The sequence below is a fragment of the Staurois parvus genome, unplaced genomic scaffold (assembly GCF_062004578.1).
Source record: "Staurois parvus isolate SC_StPar_1 unplaced genomic scaffold, SC_StPar_1.0 ptg002249l, whole genome shotgun sequence".
NCBI lineage: Eukaryota > Metazoa > Chordata > Amphibia > Anura > Ranidae > Staurois > Staurois parvus.
Genome location: NW_028320045.1, coordinates 15,960 through 41,558, shown reverse-complemented (window position 1 = coordinate 41,558; position 25,599 = coordinate 15,960). Strand labels below are relative to the sequence as shown.

The 25,599-nt window shown below is 50.7% G+C and overlaps 1 protein-coding gene across 1 annotated transcript in view; it reads right to left on the bottom strand.

Annotated features, from left to right (window-relative positions):
* The window catches only part of LOC149431461 (dual specificity testis-specific protein kinase 2-like), a 69,791-nt gene extending 46,497 nt beyond the window's left edge, over window positions 1-23,294 (bottom strand). Inside the window, exons 1-3 of the mRNA XM_089665585.1 lie at window positions 23,218-23,294; window positions 22,156-22,204; window positions 2,662-2,808 (exon numbers count right to left, since the gene is read on the bottom strand). Coding sequence (XP_089521711.1) covers window positions 2,662-2,808; window positions 22,156-22,204; window positions 23,218-23,294 — 273 coding nt within the window. The remainder of the gene's footprint in view (window positions 1-2,661; window positions 2,809-22,155; window positions 22,205-23,217) is intronic.
* Window positions 23,295-25,599: the final 2,305 nt, after the last annotated feature.

Sequence of the window (25,599 nt, the reverse complement as noted above, 5' to 3'; positions counted from 1 at the left end):
CACAGTGGACCGGGTCTGTGTAACGTGTGCTGAGATGGCCACTTGTCCCCATCAGAAGCCTGTATGACAGGGTGACAACGCAGGAGTACAAATGGGAGTCAAGAAGAGCGTTGTCACCCTATAACAGGAAGTGACTGAGCAAGGACCTTCAAGGTGGGATCACCAGGGATTTTTTTTACTGGCATCTCCAGATTTAAATATATTAATCACTTCTGAAACATCATTAACACATTAAAGGTTCTACAAGTGAAACGTGAAAAATGAGAATCTGGTGCATTTGTTGATTGATTTCAGTGCAGCAACTTAAAAGGTGACACTAATATATGAGACTCATTCCATGCAAAGCAAGATAGTTCCAGCCGTGATTTGTCATCATTGTGATGATTATGGCTTACAGCTCATGAAAACCCCAAATCCACAATCTCAGAAAATGAGAATATTCCATGCAATCAATAAAACACGGATTGTACATAGAACAATATCACACCTCTGAGAAGTAGAAGCTGCATATGTACTCAGTACTTGGTTGGGGCCCCTTTTGCAGCAATTACTGCCTCAATGCGGCGTGGCATGGAAGCTATCAGCCTGTGGCACTGCTGAGGTGTTATGGAAGACCAGGATGCTTCAATAGCGGCCTTCAGCTCTTCTGCATTGTTCGGTCTCATGTCTCTCATCTTTCTCTTGGCAATGCCCCATAGATTCTCTATGGGGTTCAGGTCAGGCCAGTTTGCTGGCCAATCAAGCACAGTAATCCCACGGTCATTGAACCAAATTTTGGTGCTTTTGGCAGTGTGGGCGGGGCCAAGTCCTGCTGGAAAATGAAGTCAGCATCCCCATAAAGCTGGTCTGTGGAAGGAAGCATGAAGTGCTCCAAAATCTCCTGGTAGACGGCTGCGGTGACCCTGGACTTCATGAAGCACAGTGGGCCAACACCAGCAGATGACATGGCTCCCCAAATCAACACAGACTGTGGAAACTTCACACTGGACTTCAAGCATCTTGCAGTGTGTGCCTCTCCATTCTCCCTCCGTATTCGGGGTCCTTGGGCCTCTCCATTCTCCCTCCGTACTCGGGGTCCTTGGGCCTCTCCATTCTCCCTCCGTACTCGGGGTCCTTGGGCCTCTCCATTCTCCCTCCGTACTCGGGGTCCTTGGGCCTCTCCATTCTCCCTCCGTACTCGGGGTCCTTGGGCCTCTCCATTCTCCCTCCGTACTCGGGGTCCTTGGGCCTCTCCATTCTCCCTCCGTACTCGGGGTCCTTGGGCCTCTCCATTCTCCCTCCGTACTCGGGGTCCTTGGGCCTCTCCATTCTCCCTCCGTACTCGGGGTCCTTGGGCCTCTCCATTCTCCCTCCGTACTCGGGGTCCTTGGGCCTCTCCATTCTCCCTCCGTACTCGGGGTCCTTGGGCCTCTCCATTCTCCCTCCGTACTCGGGGTCCTTGGGCCTCTCCATTCTCCCTCCGTACTCGGGGTCCTTGGGCCTCTCCATTCTCCCTCCTTACTCGGGGTCCTTGGGCCTCTCCATTCTTCCTCCATACTCGGGGTCCTTGGGCCTCTCCATTCTTCCTCCATACTCGGGGTCCTTGGGCCTCTCCATTCTTCCTCCATACTCGGGGTCCTTGGGCCTCTCCATTCTTCCTCCATACTCGGGGTCCTTGGGCCTCTCCATTCTTCCTCCATACTCGGGGTCCTTGGGCCTCTCCATTCTTCCTCCATACTCGGGGTCCTTGGGCCTCTCCATTTTTCCCCCATACTCGGGGTCTTTGGTTTCCAAATGAGATGCAAAAGTTGCTCTCATCAGAAAAGAGGACTTTGGACCACTGAGGACAGACCAGGTCTGTTTTTCTTTAGCCCAGGTAAGACGCTTCTGATGTTGTTTGTTGTTCAGGAGCGGCTTGACAAGAGGAATACGACATTTGAAGCCCATGTCCAGGATCCGTCTGTGTGTGGTGGCTCTTGATACACTGACTCCAGCCTCAGTCCACTCCTTGTGAAAGTCCCCAACACTTTTGAATGGTCTTTTCCTGACAATCCTCTCCAGGCTGCGGTCATCCCTGCTGCTTGTGCACCTTTTTCTTCCACACTTTTCCCTTCCACATAACTTCCTATCAATGTTCTTTGATACAGCACTTTGGGAACATCCAACTTCTTCTGCAATGACCTTCTGAGGCTTTCCCTCCTTATGGAGGGTGTCAGTGATGGTGTCAGGTCAGCAGTCTTTCCCATGATTGTGATTCCTACTGAACCAGACTGAGAGACCATTTAAAGGCTCAGGAACCCTTTGCAGGTGTTATGTCTGAATGAGCTGATTAGAGTGGGACACTTTGAGCCGAGATTATTCCACCTTTTCACAATATTCTCATTTTCTGAGATTGTGGATTTGGGGTTTTCATGAGCTGTAAGCCATAATCATCACAATGATGACAAATCACGGCTGGAACTATCTTGCTTTGCATGGAATGAGTCTCATATATTAGTTTCACCTTTTAAGTTGCTGCACTGAAATCAATCAACTTTTACACCACATTCTCATTTTTCGAGTTTCACCTGTATAGGTGTTCGGTGATTGGGCTGACATCTTCTTTAGGGTGAAGGACAACAGAAACCATTCAGCCTCTGCCTCCATCATGGCAATAATGAGCCCTACAGACATGGAACCCACCTTAGATGTGAGGTCACGGTGGAAGATCCCCTTGGAGTGAAGGTATGCCAGTCCCAGAGCCACATCCAGCCCAAGCTTCACCCGGACCGTCCACGCCAAGTGCTGGTTGCTGTCCAGAAGCTGCTCCAGATTTCCGCTGTTAATGTACTGAAAGACAACGGGGTCTCGGTTAGTACAGAGGGGGACGCACGGACAGAGGGGGACGCACGGACAGAGGGGGACGCACGGACAGAGGGGGACGCACGAACAGAGGGGGACGCATTTACAAAGCATTCAGGAGGCTTTCAGTCTATTATAGGACAAGACCGTGTGACCATGGAGGTTATGGTGAGACAGGACTACAAGAAACTGAAAAGTCCTTCAACCGAGGTCCAATCACTGGAAATGAGGCCAGGCCATTGCGAGGGTTGGAGGACGGAGATCCAATTCCCCAACTCTGTGTTCTTTATTTTCTATCAGACCCGCTGACCATTGCCCCTCGAGGACCCTTTCAGATAACCCCCTTGTCGGTACCCCAAGGCAGCCCCCCTCCTAGATGCCTCATGAACACAAACCTCTGACCCCGCTGCCTCATAAGGGAGCCTATAGTAAGAAAAACATATTACTGGAAAGGAGACCCTTTAGATGAGGAGTGCGAAGAAGACCAATTGGACACTTGGAGGGGCATCTCCCAAACCGGACAAATATCTCACATATCTTCCACCTGTACAATTAACTTGGTTTTGGTCTCCAAACTGTGGCCCTTGTGACGCTTGCTTTTATCTGGCCCTTGGGCACCCCTTCCACTCAGTGAAATGGGACACTATTCCTCCCGCTGACACCAATGATGGGGCACTATTCCTCCCACTGACACCAATGATGGGGCACTATTCCTCCCACTGACACCAATGATGGGGCACTATTCCTCCCACTGACACCAATGATGGGGCACTATTCCTCCCACTGACACCAATGATGGGGCACTATTCCTCCCACTGACACCAATGATGGGGCACTATTCCTCCCACTGACACCAATGATGGGGCACTATTCCTTCCACTGACACCAATGATGGGGCACTATTCCTTCCACTGACACCAATGATGGGGCACTATTCCTGCCACTGACACCAATGATGGGGCACTATTCCTTCCACTGACACCAATGATGGGGCACTATTCCTGCCACTGACACCAATGATGGGGCACTATTCCTTCCACTGACACCAATGATGGGGCACTATTCCTGCCACTGACACCAATGATGGGGCACTATTCCTCCCACTGATACCAATGATGGGGCACTATTCCTCCCACTGACACCAATGATGGGGCACTATTCCTCCCACTGACACCAATGATGGGGCACTATTCCTCCCACTGACACCAATGATGGGGCACTATTCCTCCCACTGACACCAATGATGGGGCACTATTCCTCCTCCTGCTGACCACAGGTGCTGTATAATTTTTTTTATACTCTTATCAACCACCAAACTGGAGACATTTTCAACTCCCAATTGCCCCAGTGCAGCCCACCTACAGTCTGAGGGATATAAAACGGTCCCTTTGTTTACAGACCCCTGTTCTAGATCCCTGTGAAGGTTCTCATTTATCCAGGTCATGATATATCTAGTAGCAGTTGATCACAATCAACATAACTTGTTCTGTAATGCTGAAGGTATCGTAGCTTCTCCAGGGTCATAGGAACTGCGACACGTCTTCAACATCACAGAACAAGTCCAGTCGGATGTGACAACTAAAGTATCCGTCTACATCCCAGTGGCCAACAGGAACGTTCTTCCACCATATTTGGTCTTCTCATCTCCAGCAATATTGGGAACACTTTTATATACAGTGAAGGAAATGTGTATTCACTCCCCTGCTGATGCTGAATGTTCGCCCCTCACACAGAAATGATCGGTCTAACAATGGAATGTTTGCCCCTCACACAGAAACGATCGGTCTAACAATGGAATGTTCGCCCCTCACACAGAAATGATCGGTCTAACAATGGAATGTTCGCCCCTCACACAGAAACGATCGGTCTAACAATGGAATGTTCGGTGTAACACTGAGAGACAGAATACAACAACAAATTCAGCAGAAATGCGTCTAACAAATGATGACGGATCTGCATGTTCATGAGGGAAAGAAGGATTTGCTCCCCTTCACAAAACATGACTTGGTGGCCAATCCCTTGTTGGCAATCACAGAGGTCAGACGTTTCCTGGAGTTGGCCCCCAGGTTCGCACACATCTCAGAAGGGAGTTTGGCCCACTCCTCTTGGCAGATCCTCTCCAAGTCATTAAGGTTTGGTGGCTGACGTTCGGCAACTCGAACTTTCAGCTCCTCCACAGATTTTCCATCGGATGAAGGTGTGGAGACTGGCTAGGCCACTCCAGGACCTTAATGTGCTTCTTCTTGAGCCGCTCCTTTGTTGCCTTGGCCGTGTGTTTTGGGTCATTGTCATGCTGGAACACCCATCCACCACCCATTTCCAATGCCCTGCCTGAGGGAAGAAGGTTCTCACCCAAGATTTGAGGGTACATTGCCCCGTCCATCGTCCCTTTGATGCGGTGCAGTTGTCCTGTCCCCTTAGCAGAAAAACACCCCCGAAGCAGAATGTTTCCACCACCATGTTTCACAGTTGGGATGGTGTTCTTGGGGTTATAGGCAGCATTCCTCCTCCTCCAAACACGGCGAGTTGAGTTGATGCCAAAGAGCTGGATTTTGGTCTCCTCTGACCACAACACTTCCCACCAGTCCTCCTCGGCATCATTCAGATGTTCAGTGGCAGACTTCAGACGGGCCTGGACATGGGCTTTCTTGAGCAGAGGGACCGTGCGGGCACTGCAGGATTTCAGTCCTTGTCGGCGTAGTGTGTTACCAATTGTTTTCTTGGTGACTGTGGTCCCAGCTGCCTGGAGATCATTGACAAGATCCTCACGTGTAGTTCTGGGATGATTCCTCACTGTTCTCATGATCATTGACACTCCACGAGGTGAGATCTTGCATGGTGCACCAGACCTAGGGAGACTGACACTTGTTTTGTGTTTCTTCCATTTGTGAATGATTGCACCAACTGTTGTCACCTTCTCACCAAGCTGCTTGGCCATAGTTTGGTAGCCCAGTCCAGCCTTGTGTAGGTCTACCATCTTGTCCCTGACATCCTTGGACAGCTCTTTGGTCTTTGCCATGGTGGAGAGTTTGGAATCTGATGGTTTGATGGCTCCTGTGGACAGGTGTCTTTTATACAGGTAACACAATGAGATTAGCAGCACTCCCTTTAAGAGACTGCTTCTAATCTCAGCTTGTTACCTGTATGAGAGACACCTGGGAGCCAGAAATCCTGCTGAATGATAGGGGATCAAATCCTTCTTTCCCTCATGAACATGCAGATCCGTCATCATTTGTTAGATGCATTTCTGCTGAATTTGTTGTTGTATTCTGTCTCTCAGTGTTACACCGAACATTCCATTGTTAGACCGATCGTTTCTGTGTGAGGGGCGAACATTCCATTGTTAGACCGATCGTTTCGGTGTGAGGGGCGAACATTCCATTGTTAGACCGATCATTTCTGTGTGAGGGGCAAACATTCCATTGTTAGACCGATCATTTCTGTGTGAGGGGCAAACATTCCATTGTTAGACCGATCGTTTCTGTGTGAGGGCGAACAATTCCATTGTTAGACCGATCATTTCTGTGTGAGGGGCGAACATTCCATTGTTAGACCGATCATTTCTGTGCGAGGGGCGAACATTCCATTGTTAGACCGATCGTTTCTGTGTGAGGCGCGAACATTCCATTGTTAGACCGATCGTTTCTGTGTGAGGGGCGACCATTCCATTGTTAGACCGATCATTTCTGTGTGAGGGGCGACCATTCCATTGTTAGACCGATCATTTCTGTGCGAGGGGCGAACATTCCATTGTTAGACCGATCGTTTCTGTGTGAGGGGCGACCATTCCATTGTTAGACCGATCGTTTCTGTGTGAGGGGCGACCATTCCATTGTTAGACCGATCATTTCTGTGTGAGGGGCGACCATTCCATTGTTAGACCGATCATTTCTGTGTGAGGGGCGAACATTCCATTGTTAGACCGATCATTTCTGTGTGAGGGGCGAACATTCCATTGTTAGACCGATCATTTCTGTGTGAGGGGCGAACATTCCATTGTTAGACCGATCATTTCTGTGTGAGGGGCGAACATTCCATTGTTAGACCGATCATTTCTGTGTGAGGGGAGAACATTCCATTGTTAGACCGATCATTTCTGTGTGAGGGGCGAACATTCCATTGTTAGACCGATCATTTCTGTGTGAGGGGCGAACATTCCATTGTTAGACCGATCATTTCTGTGTGAGGGGCGAACATTCCATTGTTAGACCGATCATTTCTGTGTGAGGGGCGAACATTCACCATCAGGGGGGGGGGGCAAATACGCATTTCCTGCACTGTATGAAGGGTTCCTCTGTAGTCCTAAACCTCAGCCTCCACAGCATTCTTCATCATCTAGATCAGCCTCTCTCAGCCTTTTCAACACAGAGGAACCCTTGAAATAACTTTCTGGTGTCAGGGAACCCCGGCTAAGAATTGCTGCATCTACAACTGCGGATACATCAGTGTGGTGGTCGGTGGGCAGAATGCACCTTACGGAGAGTTAAAGATCACTGGTGTCAGTGGGAACGTCTCAGAGCCTTCATGCACACGGAAAAATGTTTTATAGCGGCCGTTTTTGGCTCGAGACGGTTTTTTCTACAGCCAGTAACCCCCCCCCCCCGGCATGTTATCCTATGTGTCCATGCATACAGACTGCAATCAACGTTTTTTTGGGTGTGGGGAAAAAAAAAAAACACTCCAGGACTAGCGGGTTTCTAGAGGAGTTTTGTAGCTCTAAAAATGCTCGAACGCTGAAAAACACGGTAAATCGCGTCAAACCAGCGTTTTTGGACTTTTTCTGACCAAAACATTAGCAGCGTTATTAACCACCTCCCACCCGCCCTATAGTCCAATGACGGGTGCAAGGTGGTTCTCTCGTTCTAATAGGACGTCATACGACGTCCTTCCATTCTCACCGCGCATGCGCGGCTCAGGAAGCGCGCAGCATGGCGATTGCCGGTGCGCTGTGTCCCTCAGACACAGCGGATCACGGAGAGAGCGGAAGATGTCGGCTCGGTCATGTGATCAGCTGTGTCCAATCACAGCTGAGCACATGTAAACACGGAAATGCCGGTTATCGGCATTTCTCACGAGCCGTCACGCTGACAGAGGAGGGCCGGTAATCGGCTTTCCGCGGAGGGGACATCTACACTGATCATCAGGGCACTGATGATCAGTGTAGCCCCAGCAGTGCCACCTGTCAGTGTCCATCAGTGCCAGCAGTCAGTGCCCATCAGTGCCACGTGCCAGTGCCCATCAGTGCCACATCAATGCCACATATCAGTGCCCATCTGAGCTGCCTTTCAGTGTCACCAATCAGTGCTGCCAATCAGTGCCACCCATCAGTGTCATGCATCAGTGCTGCCTTTCAGTGCCCATCAGTGCAACCTACCAGTGCCTCATCAGTGCCACCTATCAGTGTCCATCAGTGCAGCCGAGAAATCACTTATTTACAAAATTGTATAACAAAAACTAAGAAAAAACATTTTTTTTTTCAAAATTTTCAGTGGTTTTTGGTTTAAGAAAAAATAAAAATCCCCGAGGTGATTAAATACCACCAAAATAAAGCTCTGTCTCAAAAAAATGATAAAAATTTCATATGGGTGCAGTGTTGCATGACCGCGCAATTGTCATTCAAAGTGTGACAGCGCTGAAAGCTGGAAATTGGCTGGGACAGGAAGGGGGTAGAAGTGCCCGGTAGGCAGGAAGGGGGTAGAAGTGCCCTGTAGGCAGGAAGGGGTAGAAGTGCCCTGTAGGCAGGAAGGGGGTAGAAGTGCCTTGTAGGCAGGAAGGGGGTAGAAGTGCCCTGTAGGCAGGAAGGGGGTAGAAGTGCCCTGTAGGCAGGAAGGGGGTAGAAGTGCCCTGTAGGCAGGAAGGGGGTAGAAGTGCCCTGTAGGCAGGAAGGGGGTAGAAGTGCCCTGTAGGCAGGAAGGGGGTAGAAGTGCCCTGTAGGCAGGAAGGGGTAGAAGTGCCCTGTAGGCAGGAAGGGGGTAGAAGTGCCCGGTAGGCAGGAAGGGGGTAGAAGTGCCCGGTAGGCAGGAAGGGGGTAGAAGTGCCCTGTAGGCAGGAAGGGGGTAGAAGTGCCCTGTAGGCTAGGGGTTAAATCGCCCCGTGTGCATGGAGCCTGAGAGGCAGAAATTGCTCATTGCTCAAGGAAACCCTAGCAACCTCTGGAGGAACCCTAGGATCCATGGAACCCTGGTTGAGGAACCCTGGACTAGAAAAGGAATGCTACTTCCACATGAATATTTATTCATAGGCCAGAAACCTGTTGCAGAAACCCGGATACGGGCATCACCACTTACACGGAACAATGGAAAACTGGGATGAATAAAATCAGCCTTATATAAAAACTGATTTGTGACCAGAGGAGCTGCCCAACTAAACTATTGAAGGTTTTGGAGGAACCGGCACGCCAAGTCATCCACCTATCTTCCCTTGGGTGAGGACAGCGTCTCTCTCTGAGATACTGACCCTGTAGATGTGCGTGTTCCTCGCCTCTGAGCAACAGAAACATGAGGATCACACGGGACAGGAGGACACCTACAATAGGTTTTCTTTCTAACCACATTAAATATGTTCCTGAAGACCCTTTTATGACCACATGATGGACTACAGTTCTACTTTCCTGAGTATGATCAGCCTGGTTGGTTCGGAATTTATTGACCGTTTTCTATATTGTATACAGGACTTCAGCTGGGTAAGGACCATTACTGGACTCCTAATATAGACAATTGTCAGCACGTGGGTATATTCTGTGCTATATCTGCAACGTATTGTTGATGGACCACAAGCACATCTCTCTGATGAAGGCAGTCCGCCCCGAAACATGTTAGTGGAGGTGCTCCATCCCCCACATGACAGCGTTGGTCCTTTGCATCCTCCTACTTTTGAGGACAAATTTGTAGCGTCTCCCCATAGAATCTGCCGATGTCTCTTCAGGACATTTCCTTCTTTATTCTCATCCTCTCCTGATGCTGACCTGGTTTCTGCCGGACACGGCTTCTCCTGGTTACAGGCCGTGATCCAAGCCTCTGTTTGTAATCGCACCTTCTGTAACAAGTTTCACTTCCTCAAAATCAATGTATCCACAACCGAGCTCATAATACTTCCTCCCCCTCGTGGCCCTTCCCCTGACTTCTCTGTCAAAATCAACGGCTCAACTATCAACCTGCCCCCCCATGCCAGGGTGCGAGGGGTAATCCTGGACTCTCCTTTCAGCCCCCACACCCAATCACTGTCCGAAGCTTGCCACCTCAGCCTCTGTAAACGTCCCTTGTAATAGAAATATGCATGACAGGTCCTCTTTAAGAAGAGACCCCAAATCTCTCCTTTACCTTTAAAAAAGCAAAAGATCAAAACATTTTTTTTTTAACCTTTGCTTTAAAAGAGAAAAAAAAATGTGTTTACGTCATGACGTCGCTCCAGTCCTCTATCATGATAGAGGAAACAAAAGACCATAGAGTCTTTCATCACCGCCATCTTGAGGAGGTCGCATCATTGGATCGTTAATGGTAAGCCCAAGAAGTGGCGAGAAACACCAAAGCCCCTCCCCTCCCCTGTGGCAGAAAGCAATCCAGTGGCTCAAGAGCCGTCCACGGATAAAACCGGTACCACGGTTATGGCCGATGTCTCCAGTAAACCACTTGAAAACTGCAACGTTTACATACGTACAGTTGCAAGAAAAAGTATGTGAACCCCTTGGGATTACGTGGAGTTTTGCATGAATTGGGCATAAAATGTGCTCTGAACGTCATCTAAGTCACAACAATAGAAGAACACAGTCTGCTGAACATAATACTACACAAACATTAGATGTGGCCATGGTTTAACTGCACATAACATGTAAACATTCACAGTGCAGGGAGGAAAAAGTATGTGAGGCCCTAGCTTAATGACTTCTCCCAGAGCTAATTGGAGCCAGGAGTGAGCCAACCTTGACTCCAATCAGTGTGATGATATTGGATGTGTTGCTGACAGCTGTCCTGCCCTTAAATAACACACACCTGTTTTGGGTTTACTGGTTTCAAGAAGCACTGTCTGATGTGAACCAAGCCTTGCAGAAAAGAGCTCTCAGAAGACCTACGATCAAGAATTGTTGACTTGCATGAAGCTGGAAAGGGTTACAAAAGTATCTCCAAAAGCCTTGATGTTCCTGTGTCCACGGTAAGACAGACTGTCTACAAATGGAGAAAGTTTAGCACTGTTGCTACTCTCCCTAGGCGTTGTCGTCCTGTAAAAATGACTGCAAGAGCACAGCGCAGAATGCTGCATGAGGTAAAGAAGAATCCCAGAGTGTCAGCTAAAGACCTACAGAAATCTCTGGCACATGCTAACATTTTTGTTGACACATCTACAATAAGGAAAACATTAAACAAGAATGGAGTACATGGGAGGACACCACGGAGGAAGCCATTGCTGTCCAAAAAGAATATTGCAGCACGTTTGAAGTTTGCAAAAGAGCACCTGGATGTTCCACAGCACTACTGGCAGAATATACTGTGGACAGATGAAACCAAGATTGAGTTGTTTGGGAAGAACACACAACACTATGTGTGGAGAAAAAAAGGCCCAGCACCCCAACATCAAAACCTCATCCCCACTGTGAAACATGGCGGAGGGAGCATCATGGTTTGGGGCTGCTTTGCTGCCTCAGGGCCTGGACGGATTGTTATCATTGATGGGAAAATTAATTCCAGAGTTTATCAAGACATTTTGCAGGAAAACGTACGACCATCTGTCTGCCAAGTGAAGCTCCGCAGAGGATGGGTGATGCAACAGGACAATGACCCAAAGCATACAAGTCATTCAACAAAACAATGGCTGCAACAGCACAGAATACACCTTCTGGAGTGGCCCAGTCAGAGTCCTGACCTCAACCCGATTGAAATGCTGTGGCATGACCTTAAGAGAGCGATTCACACCAGACATCCCAAGAATATTGCTACACTGAAACAGTTTTGTGAAGAGGAGTGGTCCAAAATGACTCCAGATCGTTGTGCAGGTCTGATCTGCAACTACAGGAAACGTTTGGTTGAGGTTATTGCTGCCAAAGGAGGGTCAACCAGTTATTAAGTCCAAAGGTTCACATACTTTTTCCTCCCTGCACTGTGAATGTTTACATGTTGTGTGCAATTAAACCATGGCAACATCTAATGTTTGTGTAGTATTATGTTCAGCAGACTGTGTTCTTCTATTGTTGTGACTTAGATGACGTTCAGAGCACATTTTATGCCCAATTCATGCAAAACTCCACGTAATCCCAAGGGGTTCACATACTTTTTCTTGCAACTGTATTGAGGTCAGGTGGTTAAATTATGTATTAGGCCCGCGTCGCACAGAGGCGTTTTTTGGTGTTTTGCGCAGAAATGCGCTACAGTCCATCTAACATGGAGTCCTATGGGACTCATTCTCTTCTATGCTTTTTTAGCCGCTGTGGTTTTGGAAAGGGTCAGGGACTTTTTTTTTTTTAAAGGCAAAACGGTGCGTTTCTGGCTGAACAGACTTTAATGGAGAAGCTGAAGACAGACACATAGTGCGTTTTTGACATTTTTTTTTTTTTGGCCAATTTGTTGTTGGGCAGATTAAAAAATGCAAAAGCATACAAAAAAAAAAAATGAAAAACAAAAACAGTACATGAATCCCAGAAGATCAGCAGTTTTTGAAATACTCAGACCAGTCCGTCCGGCACCAACAACCATGCCACGTTCAAAGTCGCTTAAATCCCCTTTCTTCCCCATTCTGCGGCTCGGTTTGAACATCAGAAAGTCGTCTTCACCACGTCTAGAGGTCTAAATGCATTGAGTTGCTGCCGTGTGATTGGCTGATCAGCAATTTGTGTTACCGAGCCATTGAACAGGTGGACCTCATGAAGTGGCCGGAGAGTGTAGAAGATCAATGGATTTAGACGATGGGGGAGATTTACTAAAAACTGGAGGGTCCAAAATCTGGTGCAGAGAAACCAATCAGCTTCCAGGCTTCACGAAAGAAGCCGATTGGCCGCCATGCACAGGTGCTCCAGATTCTGAGTGCTCCAGTCTTCGTAAATCTCCCCCAATATGTGTTTTTCCTGGAGTTCAGCTTTCTGAGCGATTCTAAGTCGGGGAACATGCGCACCAACCGACACAACGAATCAAACCATCACTTCCTGGCTGTACTTCTGGAGCCTTTGCGACATGGAACTCCGTATCACACGCAGCGATGGAACGTCCATCATCTCCACTTCTGCCCATTGTCCTCGGTGATGGGAATGGCGAGAAGTCACGTCTTTGTGTCGTATTGTGAAGCTATGGAGGGGAGGGTGAAGGTGCAAGAACATACCGCCAAAGAAAAAAACAGAAGGGGGAAAAAAAAAAACGCAAGGGGAGGGGCCTGCCAACAACCGGGAAAATTTGTTCGAAAGAAGAAATACAAAGACAGCAGGAAGAGCAACAACCCATCGCGATCAGAAAGAGGCTCCCGATTGGTTGGTAACAAAGCGGAACTCCAAAAATTCTTCACATTTCAATAAAAGTGCCCAAATAAACACCACGAGGATAAATCAGAGTCGAGTCAGTAAATCGTCTGGATCTGAACGCATGCGTCCCCCTCCGTACTCTGAATCCACGTCCAATCAGAGGAGGCTTCTGGTCATCCGGTGGGCCGGCTCTCGTCTAATTGAAGGTGGAGGAACACAATCCGAATGATGGAGATTTATGGACTTTCCTGATTTTAGGTTCTATTTAGACACTTCGAATTCTATTGAATCTCGGCGTTCATGGAGGTCCTATTCTAGTGTTGTCCTTGCAGATTACAAGGGCCCCATTTACACTGCGGCTGATAAACCGACATTCAGGAACTTTCCTGCATTTTTCCAGCAGCCTCTGAACTCTCCCCAATGTTCTCCTGTCCGTACACATCGGTCCTTGACAGGCAGTGGAGTTTACAGTCGTTTTTTTTGAATGCACCAAAGTTTATGCTAAACTCAATGCCACCTCGAAGCTGCTCCGGGAGGTGATTGCGGAGGCTTCCCTGCAGGACGCCGTGGGATCCGTGGGACGAGGCTCCGTGAACTACTCGTGGAGCCGCCCCGATGGATCTGTGCGTTCCAGGATCGACTTCGAGCTCACCTCTAGGGCAGTCAGGCACCGTGGGTTCTCCATGGTCCCCTGCTTTTTCTCTGACCACAGGGCCATTCACTTTCGGGGTGACCTGGGAGAGGGCTTTGCCCCCGGCCCGGGCTCCTGGAAGATGAATTGTACCCTGCTGGAAAATGAGGAACTGCTGGAGGAACTCAGGGAGGCCTACGTTGCCTGGCAGGAGGAGAAGATCCTTTTTGCAAAGGTAAGCGACTGGTGGGAGTTTGAAGCTGCGCAGCTTAACTTTCACATTCAGGCCAGGGGACACCAGCAAGTGTGTGCCAGGAGGGGGGAACTCAGGAGACTGCAGCGTCAGCTGCAGGACCTTCATCACTGTGGCTGGGACGTTAGGCAGGACCTGGAGGACACCAGGAAGAGCTTGAAAAAGCACTTTGAGGAAGAATCCAGGCACATCGTCTTCCGTGCCAAGGTGGAGCATCTGGAGAAAGGTGGAGCATCTAGAGAAAGGTGGAGCATCTAGAGAAAGGTGGAGCATCTAGAGAAAGGTGAGAAGTGTAACTCTTTCTTTTTCAGGAAACTCCACTCAGGACACACACCCCTGTCGGAGCTGCGCGACAAGACCGGAACACTCCAGAAGGGGAAGGAGGCCGTGATGGAAGTGGTCAGCGACTACTACACCGACCTCTACTCCCCCAAAGAAACGAACGTGACAACAGCCGACAGATTCTTGTCAGTTATCACTAACACCATTGATCCTGCAGGTTTGTCGGCCACCAACACCCCCTCGATGCTGGAGGAGCTGCACTCTGCCACTAAATCTTTTAGGCGGGGGAAGGACCCCGGGCTGCGACGGTCTCCCAGCGGAGCTCTATGTAGCGCTGTGGGACCTCGTGGGCCCGGACCTGCTTGAGCTGTACGAGGAGATGGTGGTGGAGGGCAGAATGCCTCCTTCGTTGAGGGAGGGGATGATCACGATCCTGTACAAGCGTAAGGGGGAGAGATGTGATTTAAAAAACTGGCGTCCCATCTCTCTCTTGAACGTGGACTACAAGATCCTCGCCAAAGTTCTGGCCAACAGGCTGAAGGCCGTCATCGGACAGATCATCCACCCGGATCAGACTTGCGGGACTCCATGCTGCAGGATTGCGGACAGCCTAGCGCTCATCCAGGACACGGTCCAATATGTCAAGGATCGCTGTGTGCACGCGGCCCTGGTCAGCCTTGATCAGGAAAAGGCCTTTGACCGTGACACCCGTGGGTTTATGTGCAGAGCCCTGCGCAGGGTTGGTCTTGGGGAAAAGTTTTGTTTGTATGTCGACCTTATGTATAATGACATCTGTAGTACGGTGCTGGTGAATGGCTGTAAAACTGACCCCTTCCCGGTCCTCTCCGGGGTCAGACAAGGCTGCTGCGCCGGGACCAGACAGAAGGGAAGTGAAGTGTTCGCTCTACATGGACGTGATGGTGTTCTGTGCCGACCAGCGCTCCATCGACCTGCTCGTCCAGACCTGCGAGGACTTCGGCCAAGCTTCGGGGGCAAAAGTCAACTGCGGGAAGTCGGAGGTCATGCTGTTCGAAAAGTGGTTCCTGCCTTCTTCTGCATCCATGCCCTTCGGCATCAAGACAGACTTCATGAAAATCCTGGGAGTTTGGTTTGGTGCCGAGGGTGCAGCCCTGAAGTCTTGGGAGGAGAGACTGTCGAAGATGAGGCAAAAGTTTGGACTTTGGAGCCTCAGAGAACTTACCATCGAAGGGAAGACACTGGTACTCCGCAGCGAGATTCTCCCTGTGTTGCAGTACCTCACCCAGGCCTGGCCCCCACGGGTCAACACCTGTAAGGCCATCACCAGGGCGGTGTTTCACTTCATCTGGGGCTCCAAGATGGACAGAGTGAAGCGGGCAGTCATGTTCAAGGAACCCCTCAATGGCGGTAAGGGCGTGCCCGACATCGCCACCCAACTGAGGGTGTTCTTTGCCTGCAACTGCATCCGCAGGACTTTACCGAAACGGACTATGGACTCTGGCGGAAACGCAATGTCACGCTTCTTCCTTTTGCCTCTCTGGAGGTCCCTCGGATGGGACAATTGGGACAGTTCAATCCCCTACAACTGGGACACTCCTTGGTATTACCTGGATACCTTTAAGTTTATCAAGGAGCAGGGGCTGCAGGGAGTCAAGCCTGACTTGTGGAAACCGAAGACCATCTACAAGCTCATCAGAGTAAGTGACATTTTGGAGTCGGTTCCAGGCCTGCCTTCAGATACCTGCAAGGTGGTCTGGAGGAATGTTTCTTCAAAGAGCCTCACCAACAGGCACAAGAACCTGGCATGGATGGCAATCTAAGGGGGGTTGCCTCTCAGGACATTTATGCATGCCAGGAACCTGAGCAGATACAGACACTGCCCCTTCTGCATCATCCATGAGGAAACGTCTTACCACGTTTTCTGGGAGTGCTCTTTTGCTCAGGACCTGTTGAGGGCCCTGGAACCTGAACTCAAGGACTTTGTGCCACAGACAGCCATCACACACTTTGTGGTGTTGAATGGACTTTTCTGTGGAACTTTTACCCTGGAGGACACTGACAGCGCCTGGCGGGTGCTGTGTTGTTTTAAGGACGCTTTATGGTGCGCCAGGAAGCGCCTCATCCACCAGCGGGAGAGGATGTCCATCGAGGACTGCCACAGACTGATCCTCAGTCTGCTCAGGGACTATAACTTGATGGACTTTGAGGAGGAAGGTCTCCCCTTCCCTCTACTCCCCCTTGCGTGTCTTTGTCCCTTCAATAAAGCTTCGGGCCTGTGACCCCTTTCCCCTCTTTCTTCCCCCCCCCCCCCCCCGACGCTTGTTGGAATTTGTACTTGTTTGAATGTGCATGATTTTGTATATTCTGAAAATGTTTTTATGCATGTTATGGTATTATGCGGTGGCGTCCCTGGGGGGTAACCTAGGGGGCCCACAAACAGTCTGGGGGTAAGCGGCGTTATGCATGACGTGATGGTCTGGGGATTCGTCCGCCACGCACACCGCGTCAGGCATCATACCGCTGAGCGAATGTATTTATTGTATGTCTGGAACTGTATTGTAACGTGGTGTATTATGCGCTGCGTCGCAGTACGGGGTGAGATGTACTCCGATCACGAGTATCGTGTTTTTTTATACTTCTGTAAATAAAGTATATTTTTCAACAAAAAAAAAAAAGTAGATTTTACCGCCGTTTCAAATGGCAAACGCTTGAAAACGCGGCTAACCGCGTTTAGAAGCGTTTTTTTTAACGGTTCCATGTCCACATGCTGTCCGGATGCTTTTTCCATCATCAGAAATGCATGCACAGAGTTTCCCCATGTATTTAAATGGACCCGGTACACCGGCGCAGTTTGTTTCATGTTTCGCGTGAAGGAAAAAATTGGTAGAACGCGCCGCATTGTGCTCATGGGATCCATAGTGACTACAACCAGAGAAGACCGGTCATCTCCACACATACTGCTCCCTGTGCTCCCTCTCGGTTTCTGCTCTCTGCTCCCTCTGCTCCTGCTCTCTCTCGGTCTCTGCTCTCCCCCTCCGTTCTCTGCTCTCCCCCTCCGTTCTCTGCTCTCCCCCTCCGTTCTCTGCTCTCCCCCTCTGCTCTCCCCCTCTGCTCTCCCCCTCTGCTCTCTGCTCTCCCCCTCTGCTCTCCCCCTCTGCTCTCCCCCTCTGCTCTCCCCCTCTGCTCTCCCCCTCTGCTCTCTGCTCTCCCCCTCTGCTCTCTGCTCTCCCCCTCTGTTCTCTGCTCTCCCCCTCTGTTCTCTGCTCTCCCCCTCTGTTCTCTGCTCTCCCCCTCTGTTCTCTGCTCTCCCCCTCTGTTCTCTGCTCTCCCCCTCTGTTCTCTGCTCTCCCCCTCTGTTCTCTGCTCTCCCCCTCTGTTCTCTGCTCTCCCCCTCTGTTCTCTGCTCTCCCTCTGTTCTCTGCTCTCCCTCTGTTCTCTGCTCTCCCTCTGTTCTCTGCTCTCCCTCTGTTCTCTGCTCTCCCTCTGTTCTCTGCTCTCCCTCTGCTCCTGCTCTCCCTATTCCTCTCAAAATGTCTGAAATAGTTAATTCTTTTACTGTTTATCAGTGCATTCTGGGCATTTGGAAGGTCTCTTGATGTTATCTTTTAAAAACGCTTCTAAATGCAAATAAACGCGGTATGCAAACGCGGCTAAACTGACATTTTTTTAACCTCCATTTTCCAGCAGTAAGTTTCCATCGTTGAGAAGAGTTTCCAAACGTCCCGTGTACATGAGCCCTAAATGGCCGTGTGAGTAGATGTGGATCATAAGCGATTGAGGGAGCACAGCACCCCCTTCCCCCTTCAGGAGGACTATTATGGACACAGCACCCCCTTCAGGAGGACTATTATGGACACAGCACCCCCTTCAGGAGGACTATTATGGACACAGCACCCCCTTCAGGAGGACTATTATGGACACAGCACCCCCTTCAGGACGACTATATTATGGACACAGCACCCCCTTCAGGAGGACTATTATGGACACAGCACCCCCTTCAGGAGGACTATTATGGACACAGCACCCCCTTCAGGAGGACTATTATGGACACAGCACCCCCTTCAGGAGGACTATTATGGACACAGCACCCCCTTCTCCCTTCAGGAGGACAATTATGGACACAGCAACCCCTTCAGGAGGACTATTATGGACACAGCACCCCCTTCAGGAGGACAATTATGGACACAGCACCCCCTTCAGGAGGACTATTATGGACACAGCACCCCCTTCAGGAGGACTATTATGGACACAGCACCCCCTTCCCCCTTCAGGAGGACTATTATGGACACAGCACCCCCTTCAGGACGACTATATTATGGACACAGCACCCCCTTCAGGAGGACTATTATGGACACAGCACCCCCTTCAGGAGGACTATTATGGACACAGCACCCCCTTCAGGAGGACTATTATGGACACAGCACCCCCTTCTCCCTTCAGGAGGACAATTATGGACACAGCAACCCCTTCAGGAGGACTATTATGGACACAGCACCCCCTTCTCCCTTCAGGAGGACAATTATGGACACAGCAACCCCTTCAGGAGGACTATTATGGACACAGCACCCCCTTCAGGAGGACTATTATGGACACAGCACCCCCTTCAGGAGGACTATTATGGACACAGCACCCCCTTCTCCCTTCAGGAGGACAGTATTATGGAGACATCTTCACAGAGTAACCGCTATCGCGTTTCAGCCTACACGGGCTAATCATAGATATGAATAATATGCTGTAGGCTGAAACATGTGAGCAGTTATTACATCATTTACAGGATGTGTCTATAATTAAATACTACTGCAGAAAATGTCATGGTTGTGGTGGGGACATTAGAGCGTAAGCTCCTTTGGTACAGAAGCTGATGGGACTGTGGGGGAGGGGACATTAGAGCGTCAGCTCCTCTGTACAGAGACTGATGTGACTGGGGGGAGGGGACATTAGAGTGTCAGCTCCTCTGGTACAGAAGCTGATGGGACTGTGGGGGAGGGGACATTAGAGCGTCAGCTCCTCTGTACAGAGACTGATGTGACTGGGGGGAGGGGACATTAGAGTGTCAGCTCCTCTGGTACGGAGACTAATGGGACTGGCTCAGTGATTTCTGTACAGCGCTGCGGGATATGTCATGGCTACAGTGGGGGCATTAGAGTGTAAGCTCCTTTTTCAGGAAAAGGGCTTTATAGTATATAGAAGTCTGGCTGTAGATCAGAGGAAGGCGGTTTGTAGAACATCAAATTAAAAATACATCAGAGAGTTCACATGAGTGTCAGAAGGCGCCCGTCCTCACTAACCATCCGTGTGTGGAATGTTGCGGGTCTGACTGAATGAAATGTCCGTGTGATTTATAGCGGGACCCGGAAGGGAAGAAGCTGCTGACTATGGGCAGATTATTTGGGACTTTGTTAGGTAAAGGAAGGTTCCAGGTTGGGCACACACTTGTTCCGGACGAGGAGAGAGCGCGAGGACGGAGAGCGCGAGCAAGGGGGGAGGGAGAGAGCGCGAGCAAGGGGGGAGGGAGAGAGCGCGAGCAAGGGGGGAGGGAGAGAGCGCGAGCAAGGGGGGAGAGCGAGCGCGAGCAAGGGGGGAGAGCGAGCGCGAGCAAGGGGGGAGAGCGAGCGCGAGCAAGGGGAGAGCGAGCGGAGAGAGCGAGCGAGGGGGGAGAGCGAGCGAGGGGGGAGAGCGAGCGAGGGGGGAGAGAGCGAGCGAGGGGGGAGAGCAAGCGAGGGGGGAGAGAGCGAGCGAGGGGAGAGAGTGAGTGCACAAAAAGAGAAAAATAGTGCGAAAATAGAGCGAGCACATGAAAAGAGAGTGTAGGGAGAAGAGAGGGAGAGAGAAAAGAGGAGGAGGAGGAGGTGAAAGAGTAAGAAAGAAAAAAAGAACAGCAAGGGGAGGGGATTAATGATGGAGAATTGTTGGACAACAAAGAATAAAAAAGAAAAAAAAAGGAGTGAGAAAGTGATGCAAGGAAGAAGCGCAGCGCGCAGGTGGTGGTCAGGGTCAGGGGGCTTCGATGGAACGCGAGTTCTGCTTTTTGTGAAATACATTTCTGCGACACAATATATTGCGCTAATCACTGTCCTCCCCGCCGCTGAGCTGCCTGTTGAGACCCAGAACCAAGCGCACCATTCATGGAACGGAGAGGAGTGATAGCAGAGAGCCGGCCCCGATATTATTACATGGAGTTTATATAGTGCCAAAGGGTTTGCTCAGCGCTGTACAATAGGGGGGACAATACATGGCACAGTACAACAAACAACGTACGAGGGGTAAGGGGGCCCTACTCTTTCCAGCTTACAATCTAGGAGGGAGGGGGTAGTGGAACAGGAGGAAGTGGCTGAGGGGAATGAAGTGGTGGGAGGAATGAGGGAGAATGGCCGTTAGGTGAGGGTGGGGTAGGCCTTCCCTGAAGAGATGGGTTTCAGGGAGCTCCTGAATGTGGGGAGGGAAGGCGACAGTTGGATGGATTGGGGCAGTGAGTTCCAGAGGATAGGGGAGGACCTGGAGAAGTCTTGCAGTCGTGCATGGGAGGAGGAGACCAGGGAGCTGGATAGAAGGAGGTCCTGTGAGGAGCGAAGGGTACAGGTAGGTTGGTACTTGGGGATCAGGTTGGTGAGGTAGTCAGGGGCAGTGTTGTGAACGGCTTTGTAGGTCAGGGTTAGGAGTTTAAATTTGATGCGTTGGGCAATCGGGAGCCAGTGGAGGGAGAGGCAGAGGGGGGGGGGTGGCAGAGGTGGAGCGGGTGGTGAGGTGGATGATATCAGGCAAACTATAGCCCTACATCCAGCTCTTGGCCATCCAGGGGCTCCTGGAAGGGTACAAACAGTATATAAAGGATGGCAGACAATGGGAAATGCACCAAAAACGCAGCCAGGGTGTATTTGTGTTGGTTGCTAAGGAGCAGGCACCCACCAGCATCCCTAACAACCAGTGAATAGCTGTTAAGGAGCTGGTACCCTTCAGGATTCATTCACATTTGTATGACTTTGAAATGCAACTTTGCCGCAACTTTGGATGGGTGCGACTTGTCCCTCTGCAAAGACAGACCCGCTGTTGCACGTAAAACAGTCAGGCGCAACTTTCATGCAACTTTCGAGGGTTAACATTGATGTCTGACCCTCAAGTGGCATGAAAGTCTGACCACAGTAGTGCATGAAGTCCTTTCAAGTCGCACAGATATGAATGGTGGTCATTGAGATAAGACTTGTCATGTGACTGATGTCCACAGTCACATGACAAATGGCAGAAGTGTGAATGAGGTGTAACAGTCAGTGGATCCATAAACAAACCATGCCCCCCCCCCCTCCGCATTCTCCCCCATGGTGGTCTCCATACTTCCGGTGCCTATTGGTTTCTTTCATGTGGGGTCCGGCTGCCCCCTTCTCCCCTCACGTATCAATGCTGAGATGTCCCCGGCTGTCCTGCCCAGTATTTCCGGCTCCTCCCACCCCAGTGTAGCCATCACTGGTTGTTAAGGAGCTGGAACCAGCCGGCGTCCTTAACAACAACCCACTGGCATCCCTAATATTTGGTTGCTAAGGAGCCGACACCCAACAGCTCCTCTCCCTAACAACCAGCTATTCAGCACAAATGCGTCCTGTGATTTAGCAGTGATGCAGTGTGGAGGCGGCCTGACTGCCCAATGAGGGTGTCGGGGGGATTTCACACGGAAGCCGCTCACATGTCAGATCCGTCAGTTACTGTCACACAAGAAAAGAGCAGCAAGACAGCCGATGGCGGCCATCAGTGACATCTTACCTCAATCAGTGCGTGCAGCTGGCCCTGGTGAACACAGACGCCCATGAACCTACAGGGGGAGAAACGAGAGATTAATGTCACAGAACACACGGCCAGACCTGGGGAGTCACAAGGCAGAGGAAAGAACGGACTACTACTGTGTACAGCAGATACATCAAGAGCCTGTACAGGAAATGAGACCTGGACTAACCTCCCTCCGACCCCCCCTTCAGTCTCGCCCAGCTGTACCGGCTCCTCCCCTCCAGTCACGCCCAGCTGTACCGGCTCCTCCCCTCCAGTCACGCCCAGCTGTACCGGCTCCTCCCTCCAGTCACGCCCAGCTGTACCGGCTCCTCCCCTCCAGTCACGCCCAGCTGTACCGGCTCCTCCCCTCCAGTCTCGCCCAGCTGTACCGGCTCCTCCCCTCCAGTCACGCCCAGCTGTACCGGCTCCTCCCCTCCAGTCACGCCCAGCTGTACCGGCTCCTCCCCTCCAGTCACGCGCAGCTGTACCGGCTCCTCCCCTCCAGTCACGCGCAGCTGTACCGGCTCCTCCCCTTCATTCTCGCGCAGCTGTACCGGCTCCTCCCCTTCATTCTCGCGCAGCTGTACCGGCTCCTCCCCTTCATTCTCGCGCAGCTGTACCGGCTCCTCCCCTCTAGTCTTGCACAATTGTCTCGGCTCTTCCCCTTCAGTCTTGTACAGATGTACCAGCTCCTCCCCTTCATTCCTCGCACAATTGTACCGGCTCCTCCCCTTCATTCCTCGCACAATTGTACCGGCTCCTCCCCTTCATTCCTCGCACAATTGTACCGGCTCCTCCCCTTCATTCCTCGCACAATTGTACCGGCTCCTCCCCTTCATTCCTCGCACAATTGTACCGGCTCCTCCCCTTCAGTCTTTCACAGGTATACTGGATGCTCTCCTGGACTGAAATGTCTTCTGATGTCACTGCACACTGTGAGCTTCAATGTGCTTTAGAAGCTGCAGCCAGGCATATAGAGCTCCACCTCATTTCCTGGCTGGAGGACGTCCAGCATCATCTAGTGCTTTACTCCCCAGCCCCACACCTTCCTCCCCCAGCCTGTCCTTGGCCTCGCCCCTTTCACTCATTGGATTCCAGTTCATGTCATTTTCAGTCATGAAGGCAAAGCAACGCATGTGGGCGTTAACTAGGGTCTGCAGCATGCCTAGGAACGCCCACTCCTCCAGACTGACACTGGTGTTGGCCCCTCCCACCAGCCAAGAGCTGCCCATTCTGCATAGAGAGACACAGAGACTCAACAATGACCTCACTAGACATAAAATGAGATATGTAAAATGGAAAGGAAAAAAAAATATGTATTAGCAGTCTGGTGGGAGCAATGATCGGCAATGGAACGGTTCTAATCGGTGCGACTTTGATGGAGAAAAGTCGTTCCTGCAACACTTTGGGGTACGACTTGCATGAAGCCGCACAGATGTCTATGAAGTCGCATCCAAAGTCGCACAGCCATCCAACGCTTTTCTTTTTTTTTTTTTAATGGTTGAACTGGATGGACTTTTGTCTTTTTTCAAGCCAGACTAACTATGTAACTCTGAAATTGTGCGACTTCAAAGTCAGATCCAGCGTGAACCGCGGCTAAACCTCCAATCGGTGGGGTATTGATCTCTTGTGCTGCCCTTGGCAACACTAAAAATCGGGTTCCGCACATCCAACCCCACCAGCACCCCGCCGCTGGACCCCACAAACTCCCCCCCCCCCCCCCAACAGTGAGCACCACCATCACTTTCCCCGTTCTGATCTGACAGCAACCTCCCCAGCCTACAGTCTCCCTTATCCAGGCACTGCCCTGTGCTGTGCCCGCTGTGCCCGGGATGCCATGCTCCGTGACCACAGGGGCGGTGCTGGGTGAAGAGCGGCTCCAGAGGAAGAGGATGGGGCAGAGCGCGCTCCTACGACATGCTGGGGACAGGTGAGTCGGCCTGGAGTTCAGGGGAAGGGGCATTCCTCGGGGAAGCCGGGGCCGCCCTCATGAAATTTGCCACCCCCGTTCGCCGCCTGGTTTGTCTTGTGATAACTACGCCTCGCCTCCAACAATCCTACAGGTGTGTGGGATGTGAAAATGTATGACTTGTATGGGACAGTGATGCCGGATCTGTATAGGTGGGTAGGTCTCAAAAGGGTGGGGGGGGGGGGGGGGGGGGGGAAACAGTACCCATGATGCAACAGGAGAATGTAAGCTTTGGGGTCAACCATGTAATTCACTTTCAAATGGTTGTAACCCTCAGACATGAAATCTGAACCAAGCACATCCCTCTAAAGTGTGTCCTTGCCCCAGTCCAGAGCACTGAGTGTCCTTTCCCCCGCAGTTATCACCTTTTGTATCCCTCCCCCTTCCGTTAGATTGTAAGCTCCCAGGATCAGGCCCTCTTATTCCTTCTGTACTGAATTGTTGCTGTATTGTCTCCCGTTATATTGTACAGCGCTGAGCAAACTGTTGGTGCCATAAATCCTGTATAATAATAATAATTTCTGTCTGCTACCTCATTCCTCTACTATCAGCATGAGTCACTTCTGACAGGTTTTCCTGAGACTGAGAGAAAAATTATGACAGAAGAGGGAGCTCCAGCACACAGCCTGTGACTGACAAGCTCAGCTTTATTGCAGTGTGCAGAGGGGCGTGTCCCTTTCCTCCAAATCAGCTCTCAGAGCTCTCCTCACTGAGCTCTGCAGTGTTTAATTTCAGCTCCCCGCCCCACTTTCTGAATTCTCAGACAAGCTTTATAAATCCTTCAATTTGAAGGGATGTAAAGAAGAGAAGGCTGCAGATAAACAGGTACAACTTATGTAAGATTGGTTTCATCTCCATGTATCAGTCCAGTGACTTCACCCTTCGCGTGGTTGTAAACCCTCCATATCCCTGAAGTGAATTTCAGCTATTCTGTGGTCCTTGTAAATTAATTTAATATAAATAGATTTTCTGATTTTTCGGATGAATAAAAAGGAGGGACGGTCCATAAACCACCCGACACCCGGAATACGAAGCGCCGGCCGCGCCATCGCCGCCAAATCATTCTACTGAAAAGCCCGACACCGCGCCGCCTGCTCTGTGTCCACGGAACGTGGCCAATCAGTAGAAGGATTGGCATTCTAGAATGACCCCAGTAACATGTCACTATCAGGCGGACCGACACGAAACGTTACAGATTACAAATACAGACTGAAAGCTAAATGTCACCTACTTATATTCTGGTTTCCCCGCCCAAGACCCCGCCCCTGACCCCACCCACCCCGGGGATGTGCAAATCATATTGCTCGACGCAAGCAGATCCATGCCCCGGACAGGTTGGGTTATTTCTACATTTAGCCCGGCTGCTCCACAACTGCCTCCCATTGACTTCACAGCAACCGCACGCCCCCCTTTGCGAGCCTCCCCCCGGCTTCGCTGCGTGGCTCCCCGCCGGCTTCACCGCTACCGCGCGC